Source organism: Triticum aestivum, chromosome 7D (genome assembly GCF_018294505.1).
Source record: "Triticum aestivum cultivar Chinese Spring chromosome 7D, IWGSC CS RefSeq v2.1, whole genome shotgun sequence".
Lineage (NCBI taxonomy): Eukaryota > Viridiplantae > Streptophyta > Magnoliopsida > Poales > Poaceae > Triticum > Triticum aestivum.
Genome location: NC_057814.1, coordinates 39926136 through 39944684, shown reverse-complemented (window position 1 = coordinate 39944684; position 18549 = coordinate 39926136). Strand labels below are relative to the sequence as shown.

The 18549-nt window shown below is 43.5% G+C and overlaps 2 protein-coding genes across 2 annotated transcripts; one reads left to right on the top strand and one right to left on the bottom strand.

The window, feature by feature from the left end:
* Positions 1 to 2196: 2196 nt before the first annotated feature.
* LOC123164263 (uncharacterized) lies at positions 2197 to 2632 on the bottom strand. Its single transcript, XM_044581674.1, has one exon. It carries the CDS (start codon positions 2529 to 2531, stop codon positions 2235 to 2237), a length of 297 nt encoding a protein of 98 aa, XP_044437609.1. The 5' UTR covers positions 2532 to 2632; the 3' UTR covers positions 2197 to 2234.
* Positions 2633 to 15627: 12995 nt separating this feature from the next.
* On the top strand, positions 15628 to 16408 carry LOC123164288 (uncharacterized). The gene has a single exon (XM_044581707.1). The coding sequence runs from the start codon at positions 15735 to 15737 to the stop codon at positions 15972 to 15974; it is 240 nt and encodes a 79-aa protein (XP_044437642.1). The 5' UTR covers positions 15628 to 15734; the 3' UTR covers positions 15975 to 16408.
* The last annotated feature ends 2141 nt before the right edge of the window (positions 16409 to 18549 follow it).

The window sequence follows — 18549 nt, the reverse complement described above, 5'->3', positions numbered from 1 at the left end:
TTTTATCTATGCCTATAAGGCTGCAAGAAAGATTGATGTGTGTCATATTTGTACCATGCTCCAATACAGGACAGCATATCGAGTTGTCTATCTAGATGTTTGCAATATGTTCCGAAAGAAGGGTTCTGGTTGTTCAATGAATAGTTTTCGATTAGCTCTGTTTTCTTTTGCATCTCCATATACAGGCTAAAAAGGATTTTTTTTTTCTTCTTTCTTTCTTGTGATGCAGAGGTTCGGATTACACAAGAATAGAAGTTTATAGTTATCATTGATGGGGTCCTTCAGATAGATCAATGTTTGCATACGTAATATGATGTAGATGGATGTACGCTTGCTTGTCCTCATACTATGTTTTGTAACCATTTTTGTTATTTGGTTGAGCGGAGTTATAAAATTGAATAGGAGTTGTTCACTGGACTAACTTAAGTGGTGGTGCGGTGGATCCATCGTGCTCTCATGCCTGACCTTGTCCCGTTGGTTGTTCATCTTCTGTTCCTCATTCATTGGCCTAATGCACATCTTTTCTTCCTAGTTGGTTTCCATCCATGACCCCCATGCAATCCATCTCCTAGTGACTGGCGAGAAGTGAGATGGCAGCCACAAGCTATCAGGTTTATCTTTACAACCACAAGTGACAAATATATGTAGTGAAGTAAGAGCCTCTCGGTAGTAAACTATTTCCCTCTTCTTTTACTCTATGTATTTGTTGTAATGCAGCTTGGGGTAATATACTTCTATCTGTATCCTTGCATTCAATTTTGCAAAAGTTATACTTCCCGAATTATATATTGACTTGTATAAGTACTCAGTTAACTGTTTATTAGAAGTTTTACTATATTAGGCCTTAAGTTCACTATTTTTATAGCAAGATAACAAGGTTAGGTGATTTATTGTTGTTTATGCGGTTAGTATTAACTTCTCTAAAGAAAACATATATGTAGAGTGAAAAATGTTTCAACTCATAAACGAGTAGAAACCAGCCTGTAGAAGTACTACACTAGTATTGTTCCAATGAATATATGTCATGCAAAATTAAGCAATGAACATTTAAGTAAATTCTCCACCCACCTTCACTTGTGCGAGTAATGCTTTCACTATATATCCAGGTCTACATCCGCATGAGCAGATAGTAAGGTTCAGTAATTCATCCACACTGTTTAATATTTCCTGCTTCATTTATTTGACATGTTATTACATGAACGAATAGGTGCGAGCACACACAAAGAGAAGACGATGAGAGAAGAATCAGATGGATGCAACATGTAGGAATCAGAGACGTCAGGAGAGAAGCAATATTTACCGAATGTATACATTGGCCCAGTGCTAACACCATGGTCTCTACAAGCCTGAGGACTTCAGCAACTAACACCATGGTCTCTACTAATCCGAGGAGTCCGGCAACTGTATGGAACTGGCCTGCGGTGGTGACACCATGCCCAAGTATCTTTAGGGGCAATCGTCCTTCACTCTTTGTGCTTCTCCATGTAAGCTAGTGCCACTATCAGCAAATGTATGCTCTACTTGTCGTCCGTTCAACTATGCCTTGCTGTCTCCATTTAGTTACTTCAGCGAGACAGCTTGGCACCAATTTCCTTCGGGAGCGGTTATATGTATGTCGTCTGAAAATTTATTTTGATTGAGTCGATTTTCTTGGCCATTACACTAAAGATCCAATGGATGTTCTTCTTTCTTTTTCCTCCTGCAACCATTCTTCCTTCCACAAAATCGACCAGCAAAAATTGCAAATTCGTTCAACTTACATGTAGCTGTTGTGATTTCCTTCTTGTAACTGGTTCGAGTGACAATTCCAAGAGGAAAAAGGATGCTATGTTAAGTGTTTGAGTTTACCCGTAACTATATGTTACCCCAACTATGAATGTATCGCATTAGCGAGATAGTTTAGTGTGAACTTGGAGTTTGGAAATCTAACGAGTTGCAATTCACACGCTTTCACTTTTTTTCGGATTAGTTTGTCTCAATATCCTTACCACATCAAATCTTAACTACCTGGAAAATAATTTCCTTAACTATGCAGATAGCAAAAGTTTATCCAAGGAATCACGGCCAAATGGGTACAACTCCGGTATGAACATGACGGACACAAGTCCGTTTGATTATACAGATCAGAAAAGAAAAGAACTTGGTTACAATTTACTCTGTACCCTGTGGCTTCCTGCAGTTAGAAGCACAAGTCACCAACGAATGAACACGAAATGAAGAGAAAGAATTAGCAGTCACAACCACGGCTTGAGATTAACTGAATAATGGCACACGAGGGTCTCAAAGCAGTCGATCCCATCAAACTCCGGCGCGAACCGTGGCTGCAGCAGCGATGGCGACTGTGATTTCCCCTTGTCCGGCCACAGCTCTGCCTCCGCCGGCACATGGCCCTGCTTCCCTTGCTGCCCTGCTCCATCCTGGTCGTCCTCCTGCAGCTTCCTCCCTTGCCAGGAGAGCCAAGCCCAGCTCCCACCGGGGGCGATGTCCGCCGGCGACGCGCTCAGGATCGAGAAGGCCAGCACATTTTCCATACTCTAACTGAGACGGGATGACTCCTACAGCAACTCCGGTGGCCGATGGCTTCTTGCACGCCCGCTCTCTGACGTTTCTTTAATAGACAAATTGGCTTTGCTTGCTTGCTCGGTTTGGTGAATGAAAAGAGGGGACGCGACCTGGCTTATATACGGCGGAGCATGGTCATGGTCATGGAGGAAGCTTTGGGCATGACAGTTTGTTGCGCTGGAGGAGTGCAGAAAATTCGTGGACGCAGCCGCAAGGGAGAACCAGCGAGCCAAGCTCGTGACGCATGCGGTGGCGTGTTGGAAGTTGCAACCGCCTCACGGTTTCGCGGCCTCGCTCTATTTTCCTGTCAGTTTTTCTTGTGCTGCCTTCTCTGCCCCGTGTCATTGGGTTTCCACGTGCCCATGGCATGACATGTCCGCACGGTCCTTGTTTCACAAATATCAGTGTTTCAAATGAAAACCATCGTCCATCACACACAACTCAATCTTCAAACTTTTTTCATGTTTAAAACCATCATCCATCACACACAACCGTCAGTTTTTTGCTGTAATGCTCTCAAATATTTACTACACTCTATAGCGGTCCAACGATGACAACATGCCAAGATTCATCATTTTCGGAACTTGTTTGCATGCGATGTAGAACCGAAGAGTTTTTTTTGTCCTTTTTAATGACCGAAAAATCAGTTAATGCTTTATAAATAGCAAAGCAATTCAAAAAGTTTGAAGTGGAAATGATGTGGAAAAACTGAGTTGTGTGTGGTAGTTGGCATTGGTATTTAGGTGTGGCGGGGGCAGAGCCTTGCCCACCATTGCTCCACCCACACAGGGGGCATCTCTGTTTTCCCCAAAAGGATCTAAAAAACAGTTGCATTTTCCCACAAATCGAAATCGCGTGGTCACCCTCCTTTCCAGCGCGCTGCCACACCCCCAAACCCATCATCGCCGGCACGAACCTCCTCTTACCGCCATCAGACACGCGCGCACACGATCAGTGCACCCGCGAACGCAAGCACGCGTGGTGGCCTCGCAGGCTGGTGCCCATGTGGGATCAGCGCGACTGCGGATGCTAGCACACGCGGCAGTCAGCCGGCCAGGTCAGCCATGTCATGCGCGAGGTCACCTGGTTATATGCAAGTCTACATCCAAAGGAGCGGATAGCAAAGTTCAGTCATTCACCCACACACATATTGTTATTTGCTCCTCCATTTATTTGACGTGTTAGCACATAAATACGTGTGAGCACATACAACGAGATTATTTTTTGAGCTCCACACTGAGACAATGAGGAGGGAAGAACCAATATTTACTAATCAAATCGATTCGCCTGCAGTAAACACCAGAGTATCGAGAACCCAGATGATTAGGGCTATTTGTATAAAATTACCTTTATTTGTATAAAATTACCTTTCATGATGGTAAAGGTCGCTAGTAGGTTTGGTGGGACTTGACCAATCTTCACGTAGTTGTCTGTAAAATGACCTCCATGCTGCTCCATTTGGCTTGTTTCTCGTAGTATCAGTAAACGTGTGCTCTCCTTGTCTTCTATTCAATTATGCCTAGTTAATCCCATCCAGTTACTCGAGTGAGACACTGTTTTGACACCAGTTTCTCTTTGTAAGTGATTTGATACATAATTCTGTGGGAGAGACAATAAATGCATGCCTAATTATGCATGTTTGCTAATGAATACGTGTTACCCCCAACGATGAACATAACCCACTAGCCAAGAAGTTTAGTGCAAGTTTGGAGTTTGGACATCCAGCGAGGTGCGCTTGACACGTGTCCTATTCATTTCAGATCACCCAGCTCCAATTTTACAGTAGTTTGTCTAAACATCCCTGCCATGTCATCACGTCAAGCCTTAAAAACCAAAGCGAAATGGTTAGCTCTGTATACTATACAACATGGGACTTCAGTTAGGTGCACATGTGAACAACGAAAGAACACGCCGATCGTCTGGTGGTCAAACGAATAGTAAAAATCCAATTGCCATGCCTGCTAACTATTGTATGAACATGTTGGTAAATTACATACTATAGCTTGGTAATTTTTAACCCGAAACTAGGTTGTCGGAACATGCAAACAAGAGATCTAGTTTCGAAGATCTTATTGATAGAGTTTAATGTGAAAAGATTTTTTTATCATCTCAATAGTTTGAGCCAGCAGTCCGACAGTGAAAACCTGAACAAACAGCCTCACTCGTTCAGTTTGTAAAACTACCCTACCGTGTCAAGGAAGGATGCGCACGGAATTTATTTATCTCCTTTGACACCACGGATGGCCAAACCCCTAGCCACGCATGCACCCAAACATACATTGTAGAACTTTGCACGTGGTGCCTACCGACGCCCCCCCCCCCCACACACACACACACCAGTTTCTCATTTTTAGAGGGGAGCCACCGAGGATAGCACCATGAAAGAAACAAAACAAGAGAAGTAAGGCAGTCGATCCCATCAAACTCGGGGGCGAACCGCGGCTGCAGTGGCAAGGCGCCTGCGATTTCACCTTGCCCGCCCACTGCTTTGTCTCTGACGGCAGACGACCTTGCTTCCCCTAGTGCTCTGCTCCCGCCTAGTCGTCCTCCTTTAGCCTCCTCCCCCGCCAGGAGAGACGAGCCCAGCTGCCGCATGCGCCCGAGCCAGGGGTGATGTCGGCCGGTGACGCGCTCGGGATGGAGAAGGCCAGCTCGTAGCACCTTGTCCATCCTAGATTGGAGACGGGGATGGTTCCTACAGCAGCTCCAGTGGCTGATACTTTCCTGGGCGCACGCTCTATGACTTGCTTCAATCAATTAATTGGCTTTTCTCGCTTGCTTGCTTGTCCAGGTTGTTGAAAGGAGGGAGGGATGGGACTTATATACGGCGGAGCATGGGAGAAGCAAATTGAATTCATGGATCATGGCAAGTTTTAGTAATTCATCATGGAAAATTTGCTTTATAGATCATGACAATTTTAGTTTATATTTCATGGCAAATTTAGTATTTGGACCATGTCAATTCTTGTTTTTTTGACCATCGCAATTATTTTTGTATGAACCATGGCAAATTTTAGTGCATCTATCGACAATTTTTAGTAATTCACCTTGGTAATTTTAGTTTGTGGTTCATGGCGTATTTGAGTCATTGACCATGCAATTTTAAAGTGGTTGACGACGGATTTCTTTTTAATTATGAATCATGTCAAAATTATTTCATGGATCATGGCAAATTTTAGTAATTCACCATGGCAAGTGTAGTTTCTTAATTTCCTTTTTATAACATGTCAAAATTTACTTTAAATGTAGAAGAAAAAGTAGTTGATACATATCATGACATCTTTAGTGTAAACGCCATAAAAATTTATGTGCAATAGACATGGCAACTTTTAACCCAAAATAAAAACCGTCGTAACATATCGATATGAGATCTAGTTTCGAAGATCTCGCCGCGACGGATTTATGGTGAAAACTTTTTTCAATCGGATTTTTCACTTAAGAGATGATACATTTTAAAAACTGAAAACCCAAAAGATCCTTATTGACACCATCTGTTTTGTCCCTCTTTGCAGCCCACACGTGTGGCACTTATCATGGGACAAACTTAAATTCAAAGCCAATGAAGGTATTTCGACCATTGATTCATAGATCATTGCTGTGTGATATAGTACTACACGACTACTACAGTAGTACTGGTTTGGCTCTATAAATGTCACTGATTCTAATCCCGCTTTTCATCTATGCCAATATAAAAAGACTCAAAGGAGCAGATCCAAACCATCTCAACCGTCAAATCATGTTATCTAGCGGTTCAAATCGCTCCAATGTTGAGCACCAAACACGTTTAACATTCTAATTACCCACCACTGACATTGGTTATAAACATGTTTTGACTCAACGCTATCCCATGAAATCTGCCATGTAATTAATATCCTACCATTCCCGTGAAAATGTAATTGATATCTTATCAAATACCAACGTGCAACAGATATATCTTACCTAATATAACGTGCAACTAATATCCTACCTAATATAAACGTGCATTGCACGTACATTATTATTAGTATTGTAAGGAACACACTTTCCATGTCTCTATCTCTGTGCTTCGGAAGTGTGCATGCAAGAATGCAAGTGTCTTGATGCATATATAGTGAGAATGGAAGACATTAGGAAAGTTGTGTCAGGTACAAACTCATACGTTGATATGAACCATAGGATACCTCGCACTGCAGATCCAGGTCTTGGGTCACTAAGCAGCTTGGCCTTCTTAGCCATCTCTCAAGCATCTACTTTTAGTTAATCTCCTCCGAGACATTTGACTATGGTTTCGATGCTGCTATGTGTATCTTCCTGTTGCAGCCCCATCCGACGCTTCTCCTTGTCCAACCCACGCTTTCAACGACAGTGACATTTTTCTGATAGTCCGTCTGGCCAATACGACGGATGAAGATGCAAGAAACAAAGCATTCAGACCAGTAGACATGCATAGTATGCTTGTACAGGTTGTTCCGTATGAACTTCACGTTCAGAAAAAAGTTGATCAGTTAATTGTGCAAGTTTGCCTGTGAGTACATGTTACCCCCCAACAACTAAAGTGAGGCATTGGTCAGGAGTTTATTGCGAGTTTGGACATCTAGGGTGTTGTAGTTGACACGTGTCCAGTTATGGATTAGTTTGTTTGAGGCTTTGAGTGTCCCAACAACGTTGAGCATTATCTACTCGGCTAATAATGTCTTATCCAAAGAATCAAGGCCATCTTGGTCTCTTGCTCCCATATGAACAAGACGGACACAAGTCCATTAGTTTACAAACCAGAAAAAGAGAAGAACATGGTTACAATTTATACACAAGGACAAGGTAGCTCGGTTTCTGCACAACCTGTGTCTTCAGTTAGAAGCACAAGTCAACAACAAATTGACAACCACACAGATCATCCGCAGATCAAACAAAGAAAGAATTAATAGTCACTTGCGCGCCATACAACAAACTGATCAATGGCACATGATGGTCTCGAAGCAGTCAATCCCATCGAACTTTGGTGCAAACCGCGGCCATGGCAGCGACAACGACTGCGATTTTCCCTTTCCGGGATGTTGCTCTTTTTCTGCCGGCAGACCGCCGTGCTTCCCCTGTCTTCCTGCTCCGGCCTAGTCGTCCTCCTGCAGCTTCCAACCCCGCCAGGAGAGACGAGCCCAGCTATTTCCAGCTCTGGGGGCGATGTCCACCGGTGACACGCTCAGGATCAAGAAGAGTTTTCCTTTTTCACATGAGCAGAGTTCTCCATTGGCTTTTCTCCACTTCTAGTTTTGGGCCATTGGCCTGCTCAGCCTGGCATTATATTGGCCCTCATTTTTGAGGCGGCATGTGCTAATGCAGGAAATTCTTTCAATTACTTTTAGAAAATTCTTAAAAGAGCATTAAGCTAATTTATGCCAGTGAATTTTAGGTCCCACCAGTTCAATTTTCTATGCAATCTGCCCTTTTGCTTACTTTCTAATCTTGTCAGTTACTTCCACAACTTCGCACTTGAGTCCATGTATGTATCATTCACACTCCATCACAATGTTTTTTAGGGGTCACTCCATCACAATGTTACAACATGCGTGGCCTCTTTCTAGAAAGGACCAATTACAAATAATCATAACACAAAGTATCCAAAATTTAAAAGAAAAAATATAAATCCAACCTTCATCATTACCACTGCAAAGACAGGAGAAGGGGTCACCACTCCTTGCCATTGAATGTGATGTCGTTAGGGAAGGGGGGCGTCAGAGGTAGTTTTCGAAATGAGTCACAAGAAGCAAAGTGGGTGAATATTGTTTCAGGCTGATTACTTGACTTAGATGTTTTGCAACATTTTGATACAAATGCCATAAACAAAAAAGATGTCGTGTTGTTGGGAAAACTCTTCCAATAGCATTTATAATGGCGGCATATCGATCGGTGAATATTGTTTCAGGCTACTTACCCGACATAGCTTGTAGAAAGGTTCTAAAAACCAACTGAAAGGTATTTGCAGATTCATTATATAGTAGTGCTGCACCAAAAAGAATAGTCTGCTTGTGATGATTAACACCAATAAACGGAGCAAATGGCAATTGAAACATGTTAGTTGAAAATGTGGTGTCAAAGGAAAGGGCATCTCCAAAGACAGAATAGTCCATAATAGCATGCCCATCAATCCAAAAGATGTTCATTATTGTACCATCATCATCATCTAACTGCATGTCATAGAAAAATGAAGGGTCCTCTACTTGCTTGTTCTTTAGATACTCCATTAATGTCTGTGCATCTTTGGTTTCCAAATACTTTGAGCGCTCACTTCATAAGTAATTGTTGCAATCCATTTGCAAGAAGCATATAGCATCTTTACCATACCGAAGATCACAGAAATCATATATTTCAGCTTGTTTAATTCCCGATGTTCTCATTTGCTTAATCATGTGGCGATCGGCATGTAAGAGTTGACGCTGTGGCCTAAACATGTGCCTCTTATATGGACTTACTAGCTGGTGATTATGGTCGGTAAAACCTTTCTGAGCTCTCCAAATTCCCTCCTGAGTGATGCTGAATTGAGCATAAGAACTGTAATGCTAAACTTCAAGTGGCACTTTCTAATGCTAAATCCCTTGGTTTGAGCATAAGAGTTGTAAAATTGGTACGCCTCTTCCTCAGACTGAAAGCACATCCCAACTCTTGGAGCCTTATCTGCATCTTGTAAGTCATGATCATTCATTGGTGTGCTGCTCGTCCTCGGCTGGCCATTAGTCTCAATCACCGGCAATTGCTGCAAGGGTAAGCACTAGAATCAATCGAGATAGGCTTCAGGAAGGAAGCAACGTGCTTGTTGTCACATGTGAACTGAACTTACCCTCACTGGAGGAGCCGTGGGTGGACATGGTTCTAGAGGAGACGGTTCCGGCTGCTTTTCACGGATAAACTATGGGAATCAGAGATGTCAGGAAACAGATGAAGTTACCTAGCGAGTCCATTGGCCTGCAGTAAACACCATGGTGTCTCGAGAACTGACGATGCCTGCCTCTTCAAAGACATGGCCTGCTATGGTAATTGTCAGCAAGAGTGTTCCTCGTGGCAATTGAGCTCAAGTCCATCATTCGTGGCAAACAAAGAGCGAAACTAGCAAATAATTGCATCGAGTTCCATAGTCACGCAGCGGTGGCAGCGGCGGCAGCAGCAGCGCAGAAAGTCCTAGGTAGTCGAGCCTGAAGCTAGCGGGTCCATGGCCATGGAGAGGTTCCTGACGGCGCTTGTCTTCTGCGAGGCACCCGTCGATGGCTACGGTGTTAGATTTAATCTTGATCCATCATGTATCTGCATTGTTATTTTCGTACTGCATGCAGTTTACCTTAGGACTGTTCCGGCAAAGTCATGGCTGCAACGTGCAAGGGCGCGAGATGCCGTCCGACCGTGCGATGCGGTGTGGTAGAGCCGTGTGACGCGGCAACATCATGTGAAGCGGTGAGCAGTGTGAGCAGCTGGAGCGTGACAAGCTGCATGGTCAAGTAGTTCTGGCTGCAGGGGCTCTCCGGCAAGTCAACGGCGCAACGTTTGACGGCCTTCACTGCTTCGACACCGTCGTCATGCTTCAAGGGTCCTCTGGTTGATTTTTTTAGGAACGTACATGTGTGTCTGTAATTGCATTCATTTCTTAGTTTTGGAACGTACTACCTCCGTTCTAGTTTATCAATCCCCATTATTTTAGATCATATTTTGATCATTGTTTTAGCTAATAAAATATAAGTTATATATAAAAAGTAATATCCAAATATGAATCAAATCATTTGTGGGTACACACATTAACATTTTTTTTGTTAAATATATGGTGAAATATTGACTCAAAATACGATGGGGACTAATAAATCCAGATGGAAGTAGCACAAGTGATTACTTGAATCAGGTAGACTGGTGACACGTCCGTATATGTGCTCTCCGTGATTTTTAGTTGCAGTACTAATGGACGAGTGCATACGCTTCAATACAAATGAAAGGAAACTATAAGGACACTCCCCTCGGCCATTTTCATCATTCATGGCACCGCCACATGTTATCAGAAAAGCAGCTGACCGGTGCAAAAAAAGAGAGGAACAATCGGCTGGTTGCCGGCGGTAGTGCGAAGGGTTTCACTAGCACAGACGGGGCTTCAAGCCGTGACACTCACCCCAGTGCTATATATAGTCCACTGCATCACCCTCCCACTACAGTCCCGCCAACTACAACAACTGGACCATCCCCGACCGAACCTTGATGACAGTGGCGGCGAAGCTACATGTGCCGAAACTCACCCCTCTCAGTGGATCCACCCGCCAGTCAACGAATGCTAGCAATAGTGTAATGCGTTGTTCTTTTGGTCTTTGTTTGTGAGGGCTTGAAATCACTTGGATGAACACATTTATCTTTTTTTAGCGTATCGCTCTATGGACATGAATACACCCTTTTTTATTGAAGTACAAGCAAGTTAACCATTTTTTATTTTTTTAAACAGAGTTTATTATCTATTAATATGGGACAGCTTTAAAATATTGTATATATGGCCACACATAATTAAAAAAATACTCAATGTATGATAGGGTTCAAAGATTCAATCAATGCATGAACATATGCATGATTGTTTGCTAGAAAAGCGCACATGTATTCAATAAATGAATGAATTTCCATGAAAATAGAAAAATAAATAAACAAATAAATACTCCACCAACCTTTACTTGTGTATGTACTATAATGCTTTCCTTATATATGCGAGCCTATGTTCACGTGAGCCTATAGCAGGGCCAAATAGTTCATCCGCAGTTTCATATTTACTAGTGGTTCTGTTTGAATGTCATAAGATAAATAGTAGAAACCACATAAACAAATAAGAGAAGTGAACCAGAGGAGCAGCGAATGGATGGCAAGCATGAAGAAATTAGAGACACCAGGAGAAACTTTGTTTGGTGTGGTTACTAGACTGTCCACGGTTAAAGCATGGACCAAACGTAGGACGGGGAGCTATAGCTCGAAGTTCTTGTGCTGCATTGTTGGTGGAGGCGGGCAAGGCGCATTAAAGGTTGATGTTGGAACATCAGTGGCACGGCTAGATGTGGATCCACACCCGGTGCTTATGAGGCATCAGGTTGGAGTTGGAGGAGAAAACGTGTTGAGTATCGTGCTTGTTTAGGACATATAGGATTGTGTATGATTTATTTTATCTTGCCTTGTAGTCCAAACAGTCATGTACTCACTATATATATCTATATCTATCTATCTATCTATCTATCTATATCTATCTATCTATACTTACTTCTAATAATTTGAGACTCCCTAGAAATTCCCACATTAATTAGAAATTAGGAGCCGTTTATCTGGTGGGATCAGATTATAACGGTGTAGATCATCTGAAAAAAAAAATTGGCCAGTAAAAAAATGAGACCTGTGAAATTTGAAAATTTGAAAAGGAGTAGATTTGCGGTGGGACCAGATAATAACGCTGTAGATCTTCCGAATTTGTTTTGGCTCAGTAAAAAAATAGACGTATGAGATTAGCTCATGTACGAGGAAGACATGAAAAGGAGTAGATTAGATCAGGTATGTTGCGATGCAAAAAGTAAATAAAAAATAGCTCACGTATGTGGAACATGTGAAAAAGGTGGAATGGTGGAAAGGAGGAGGCTGACCACGTACCGGAGACTGACTCACGTACGTGAACCAACTTTAAAAAAATCACGGACATTGGCTCAGGTATATGCACTAACTTAAAAAAACTAACGTACGTGCAAGACAAGAAAAGAATGAGATTAACTCAGCTATGTGGTCCCCTGGCTCCAGCCCAATGGAAAAATTTATTGTACATCTACCGGCCACTTTGTTTCCTTATCAATTGTCTTCCGTTTATTCTTCACCACAGATCATTGTTTGTGTTCCCTCAGTGTACCCTAATAGTTAGGGTTCGCATGCCCTGATCTCTCTTATCTCTCCGCTCATGAATTTCATGGATGCCCCTCTATCAGCACCACACCTAATCCATCAATATCACTTTCCGATATGGGATCCATCGGTTTTTTCATTTCGGCTGATACATGGATGAACTCCATCAATGATAATTCCAGATGAACTCAATCAATGGTGATTCCGGTCGAACGGCTACGTTAACTTATGTCGAATCGTGACGCCTTGGTAGCCTCACCACATTACATGTCACCAGGGGCATGCCGCTGCTGCCACCATGACCCGGTGTCGATCTCAAAGACGTAGCTATCAGGTAGTAGGATCGTCTCCACCACGACCCATCATGCTACACGTGCAGGTTCTCAAACCTCAGGCCCGCTGTTTGAGAGTACCATGCACGCCGGCGTGTTGCACGAGACCTCACAAGGATATCCGACAAGACTGGAGAGTCGAGCAGTCATGGCGTCAAACGTCCATGTTTTTTTGATAATGTCAAACGTCCACGGTTAGCAGTTGCACACTGATATGAATGTTAAATAAATCACAGAGATGCAACAAAGGAAAAGGATGAGATTGGCTCAAGTACGTGCGCCAACTTAAAAAAACTCAGTACGTGCAAGAAAAGAAAAGAATGAGATTAACTCAGCTATGTGGTCCCTTGGCTCCAGCCCATTGGAAAAATTTATTGTACATCTACCGGCCACTTTGTTTCCTTATCAATTGTCTTCCGTTTATTCTTCACCACAGATCATTGTTTGTGTTCCCTCAGTGTACCCTAATAGTTAGGGTTCGCATGCCCTGATCTCTCTTATCTCTTCGCTCATGAATTTCATGGATGCCCCTCTATCAGCACCACACCTAATCCATCAATATCACTTTCCGATATGGGATCCATCGGTTTTTTCATTTCGGCTGATACATGGATGAACTCCATCAATGATAATTCCAGATGAACTCAATCAATGGTGATTCCGGTCAAATGGCTACGTTAACTTATGTCGAATCGTGACGCCTTGGTAGCCTCACCACATTACATGTCACCAGGGGCATGCCGCTGCTGCCACCATGACCCGGTGTCGATCTCAAAGACGTAGCTATCAGGTAGTAGGATCGTCTCCACCACGAACCATCATGCTACATGTGCAGCTTCTCAAACCTAAGGCCCGCTGTTTGAGAGTACCATGCATGTCGGCGTGTTGCACGAGACCTCACAAGGATATCCGACAAGACTGAAGAGTCGAGCAATCATGGTGTCAAACGTCCATGATTTTTTTTGATAATGTCATACGTCCACTGTTAGCAGTTGCACACTGATATGAATGTTTAGTTTTAGGTTCTGTACATTGGCGTTGGGCAGGAGCAGTGACGGAGTCCCAAAGAAATCAAAATAATTGTGGATGCTGTAAGTACTATTCTCATTGGAAGAAAAAAAACTTCTTCAAGAATTGAGGTAATCAAAGAATGGTGCTCAAGATAGGGTGTTTCAATTCTCATATTGATATTCATTTTTTTTGTTCGGATTTCTGGAAGGACTATTTTTCTTCCCTCGAACAAAAGTTTAATTTTCTATTTTTTGTAGATTAGTGCGTTGTTCTGTTTAAATTTTGGCGGATATATAATTTTTTTGGACCATTCAGGGGAGCTACATGTGTATTCATTAAGAAAGAAGATGATACAGCGGAAAAGAAAGCATGACCAGTGCATAGCCAAAGCGACACGACCCAAAAGTCTAGATACATAATTGCTTGGAATTGATTCAGGTATTTCTTCTTGACTTTGCATGGGAGAGATCATATTTAATTACTCGCTTCCACTTTATCACAGACGTTTGGTCCTCAAAGATCTTGACATTCATATTATACACGATATATTTGATGTTGTTACAACAATGACACATGGGGACGGGATCCACATGACAGTGACTGTAACAACATTGTTGTAGTTTGCTTCTTAGTTGCAAATATAGGGCAAACTCCTTGCTACGGAAAAAACGCGGTCCTGATTAATTATATGATGGTAGTTACGCTTTACTTTTCTTTCTAATCACATAGTTCGTGCCTATTAAGATTTTTTTCTTAAACCACGTCAAGAAGTCTGACTATTTGATTAGTACTTAGCATAGCATGATTATTATACTGAATTTTAACTAATACTAGCCCGTGCAAGTGCACGGATTGACGACTAATGCCCATAGCGCTCAAACAATACATCAACTATACGACTAATTCGCTCCCCTCTGTTCCTCTTACAAAACAGCGTCGCGGTTATCCTTGCTAGCTAGCTTGATTCTTCCAACACGACATCGCCATGCCTGGACGTTATAACCTTGCTAACGAGCTCCTCGAAGGCTGTGTACTCAAAGGGGTTGACATGGTGCCTATGAATTAGGTTCAGGCCCTAAAACAGTACACGCACAGCCACCTGATATCTGCTGCGCTGCAGTCCTGCCGACTATTGCACTAGGCAAAATCTTTCAAGCGTGCGCGATGTCCCGCACTGCCGGATCGATGGCCCACACGCAGACGGCAGCGCATCGCCGAACAGCATGGCCGACAGGAGACCCATCCGGGCAAGGCAACGCCAGGTCAACAGCGGCAACGGCGACCTTGCTCTGCACGGTTTACCTTAGATGGTTCGACGACAGGTACACCGCTTGGCCATTCCTCCGATCTGCCCGGTTTGACCCTCTGACCATGTGCCTCTGCGGATACACGCCGCCGACGGCTTGATGGCCAACGACGAATACCGCCTCAATACAACAACGGGCGGCGTCACGCCGAGCTGCCGAACAGCCGAAGCAACGACACACATCCATCCCGGACAGGGCACCAGCTGAGTTCCCCAACTGAGTTCCAAGTGTCGCCTCTCCCAGCCCGTCCATATCCTACCACCATAAACAGGTCACAGCTCACCTGCTAATTTGTTTTGTTGGAGCGATCGTGACCCATCCCGGGCAGCACGGCGCTTGTAGGGGCGGTGTCTTGCCGGGTCGCCTCACGCCACCTCTCCCACTCCGTAAACAACGGATCCCGTCGAACTCTCTCATGTCGTTCTTGCTTCCTGCCGTGCGCCGGTCAGAGTCGGCGTCCCCGCTCCTTCAACCACCCCGCTGGCCCGTACGTGTATATACATCAGTCGGCTTGTGCTGGAAAGCACATCCAAACCAGAGTTCAGAGACAAAGCAAGACAGAGGAACATAGCAACAGCCGAAAGAACAGTTGTTTGCTACACAGCGCAGACCAACTTTGCCAGGAAACTCTGTTAGAGGCCGGCAGCTCGGCTACTCGATCATGGACAGGATCTTTGCTTTCTCCATCCTCAGCTCGTCGCCGGCAGAGATTGCTGGGGCCGGGTACGCCATGCGTCTGTCCTGGCGGAGCGGCGGAGGGAAGCAGGCGACGGAGAAGAAGCACCAGGAGGACAAGGTCGAGCGGAGCCCACGGCCGGAGAGGAAGCGGGAGGCCAGCCCGGCACGGTTTGCGCCGGAGTTCGACGGGCTCAACTGCTTCGAGTACATAATATCCTCTTGACTGGGTCGCCGGCTGTCTCCTGGAAGCTTTTCTTCTTTTTCACTTACACACCTGCTCTGTTTCGAAAAAAGAAAACCTACACATCTGTTGCCCTGTGAGATTTGTTGCCTACTGACGAAGAGACTTGGCATGTACACAGCGAGAGAATGAATGAGCTGATAGTTACGCACTGGTTTGTTTACTGATGCTTGTAAGATGGTGTTGTTTACGTTGGGAATCGAAACCATTATTCACCAGGACCCACAAAAACCTTGATACTACTTTATTAGTACAATAGTACAGTACTATGCAAAGAAAAGGGATAACTACACTAGTTGATTGGCTCTGAGTGGCAAACAAAGTGTAAGAACGGACACGTTAGCGTCCTTGTCAACCAACGCCAATGTTTGTTGCCCTGGAGAGGTCGTAGACAGAGTTTGTGGCACCAGCAATACCAACAGGAGCTCAAGCGCAGGCGTTATGGCAGGTCTGTGGTTTCCTGGAGAGATTGCATGGCTGGATAGAGGCCATCTTCTCCATATCGAAGTGTGTCGGGATGCTCAACGCCTCAACGGTGTCCCCGGGTGCTGGATCCACTGTTGAAGAGGGCTGCGCACCTAGGGAAAATATCATGTGCTCCCATTGATTGTGTGCTCTGACTACTCTCGGTGAACCACAGCCGTTAGATACATAATTTAGGCACAGGATGCAACCCGAGCGCTCCGCCCTTAGAAATTTGCAAACAACACCCCAAATGCATATAGAATTAGTAGTATTTCCCCGTCACCTACCTCTAAGCCGTGCGGCTGTTCTCAAATTGGAAAAGAAGGAACTCGAACAAAGTAGGGTGTTGGTCCTCCGGCGGGGGACCTGTGATGCCGGGTGAACTGGGCTCCGAAGTCCGGCGGGCAAACTCGCCCCATCCCCACCCCGCCATTCTCCACCTCGGCACCTTCCCCACCCGATCTGGCGCCTACCTGCAAGATCCGTCGACTCTGGAGAATAGAAGTCCGATCTTCAGGTATGTTGTTAGATGTTAGAACCTTGTGTTATTGTGTGCGTTTGATTGTAATTCATCATTCCCTTCGTGCTGATTTTGTAGCTAATTCTATATTGGAAAAACGTGGCGACATCTCTCTGCATTATTGTGTTAGGCGCAGGAAATTAAGCATTGAAAAATAGCTATATTTTACTCGGACTAGATATTCCAATAATTACGTATAGTACAACTTCAGCAACTCATTGCCTGATATTGTACTTGAGTACAGACTTGAGACTAATTTCATCTGGATGTTCAAATAACTAGAGGTGCAGTGCTTATTAGCACAAGACCGACATTCATTTGCATGTATGTGTGCGACTTCACTAATTTCCGAGATTTCACTATCTATTTGTACACTATTCCATTGAACTTATAGGGCATCTCTGCAAATTTGGCAGGATTGGGGCAGATGCAGCAGGAGTACTCCATGCTTGGGAGACATTGCTACCTCATGACGATTAGCATCCAGAGAAACCTCAATGTTTGTAGCTTTATGTGAAATATCCTTCTCAAAAAATATAAGAACAAAAGAATTCTTATTAATAAACATACCTGTAGTGGACTCTATGTTGCTGGGGAATGCAAGTTGTAGCAATGGGCTACAGAAGGAGTGCATCGAGTAGAAATAAGGCTTCCCTCAATAACAGGAGGAAATCCCAAATCCCCTTCTGTCATATGTAAATTAGGTGTTCTAATGCTTAGCCTCATACCCTCTTACAATAATCCTAAAGTATTATATTCAGTAGTTTTTATTACATGCACAACAACTAAGGCCTTGTACAGCTGTAGAACCAACCTATGATATTCAGTTATTTCGCAAAAAAAACCCTATGATATTCAGTTTTGAATACAATAAATATTCCACCAACTTTCATTGAGCAAAAAAAGATTAATTTCAGCTTATATACTACACTATATATCTCCATCACCACGCTAGATACCAAGCTCCATTGCTCCACTCAATGTTGGTGTATGGCCATCCATTCTATATGCAAACTAAAGAAATGGTGAGAAAAGATCCATATACATACTTAAAAGGTACACATCGGAATATGAGACATCAGGAGAGATGGAAGCATTGGTCGATGGATCGGGCGACCTCTTCTCGTTCGTATTGCTTGCTGCATAATTCAGGAGGAATGTCCAATTCACAGAAAATGTGCTAAATATGTAATAGGTAGTCATTAGTCGATGGATCTGAAGGCGGGAAGATAGTAATGGCGCACCATGGGCAGGTGCGCCATTAGTAAGTTTGAATTTTTTTGAATTTTTTTGCCTCTCCAGATCTTAAAAGCTCCGTATCTTTTTTTCTGTTAGGTTTTTGAGGATTTTGAAAATGTTTAACGGGGTTCCAAATTCGGATGTAACTTTTCGAATAGATGATTTTTCATATAAAAAACTTTTTCATCCGAGTTCGTATGCAAAAGTTATGCCCATTTTTACAAATTCTCGAGAGATTTTGCAAAAAAGTCGAAAATTCATGTTTGTAAATTTTGCTAACAACTAGACCACATATCACATGGGAATCTTATTTTTTTTTTTTTTTGACATTTC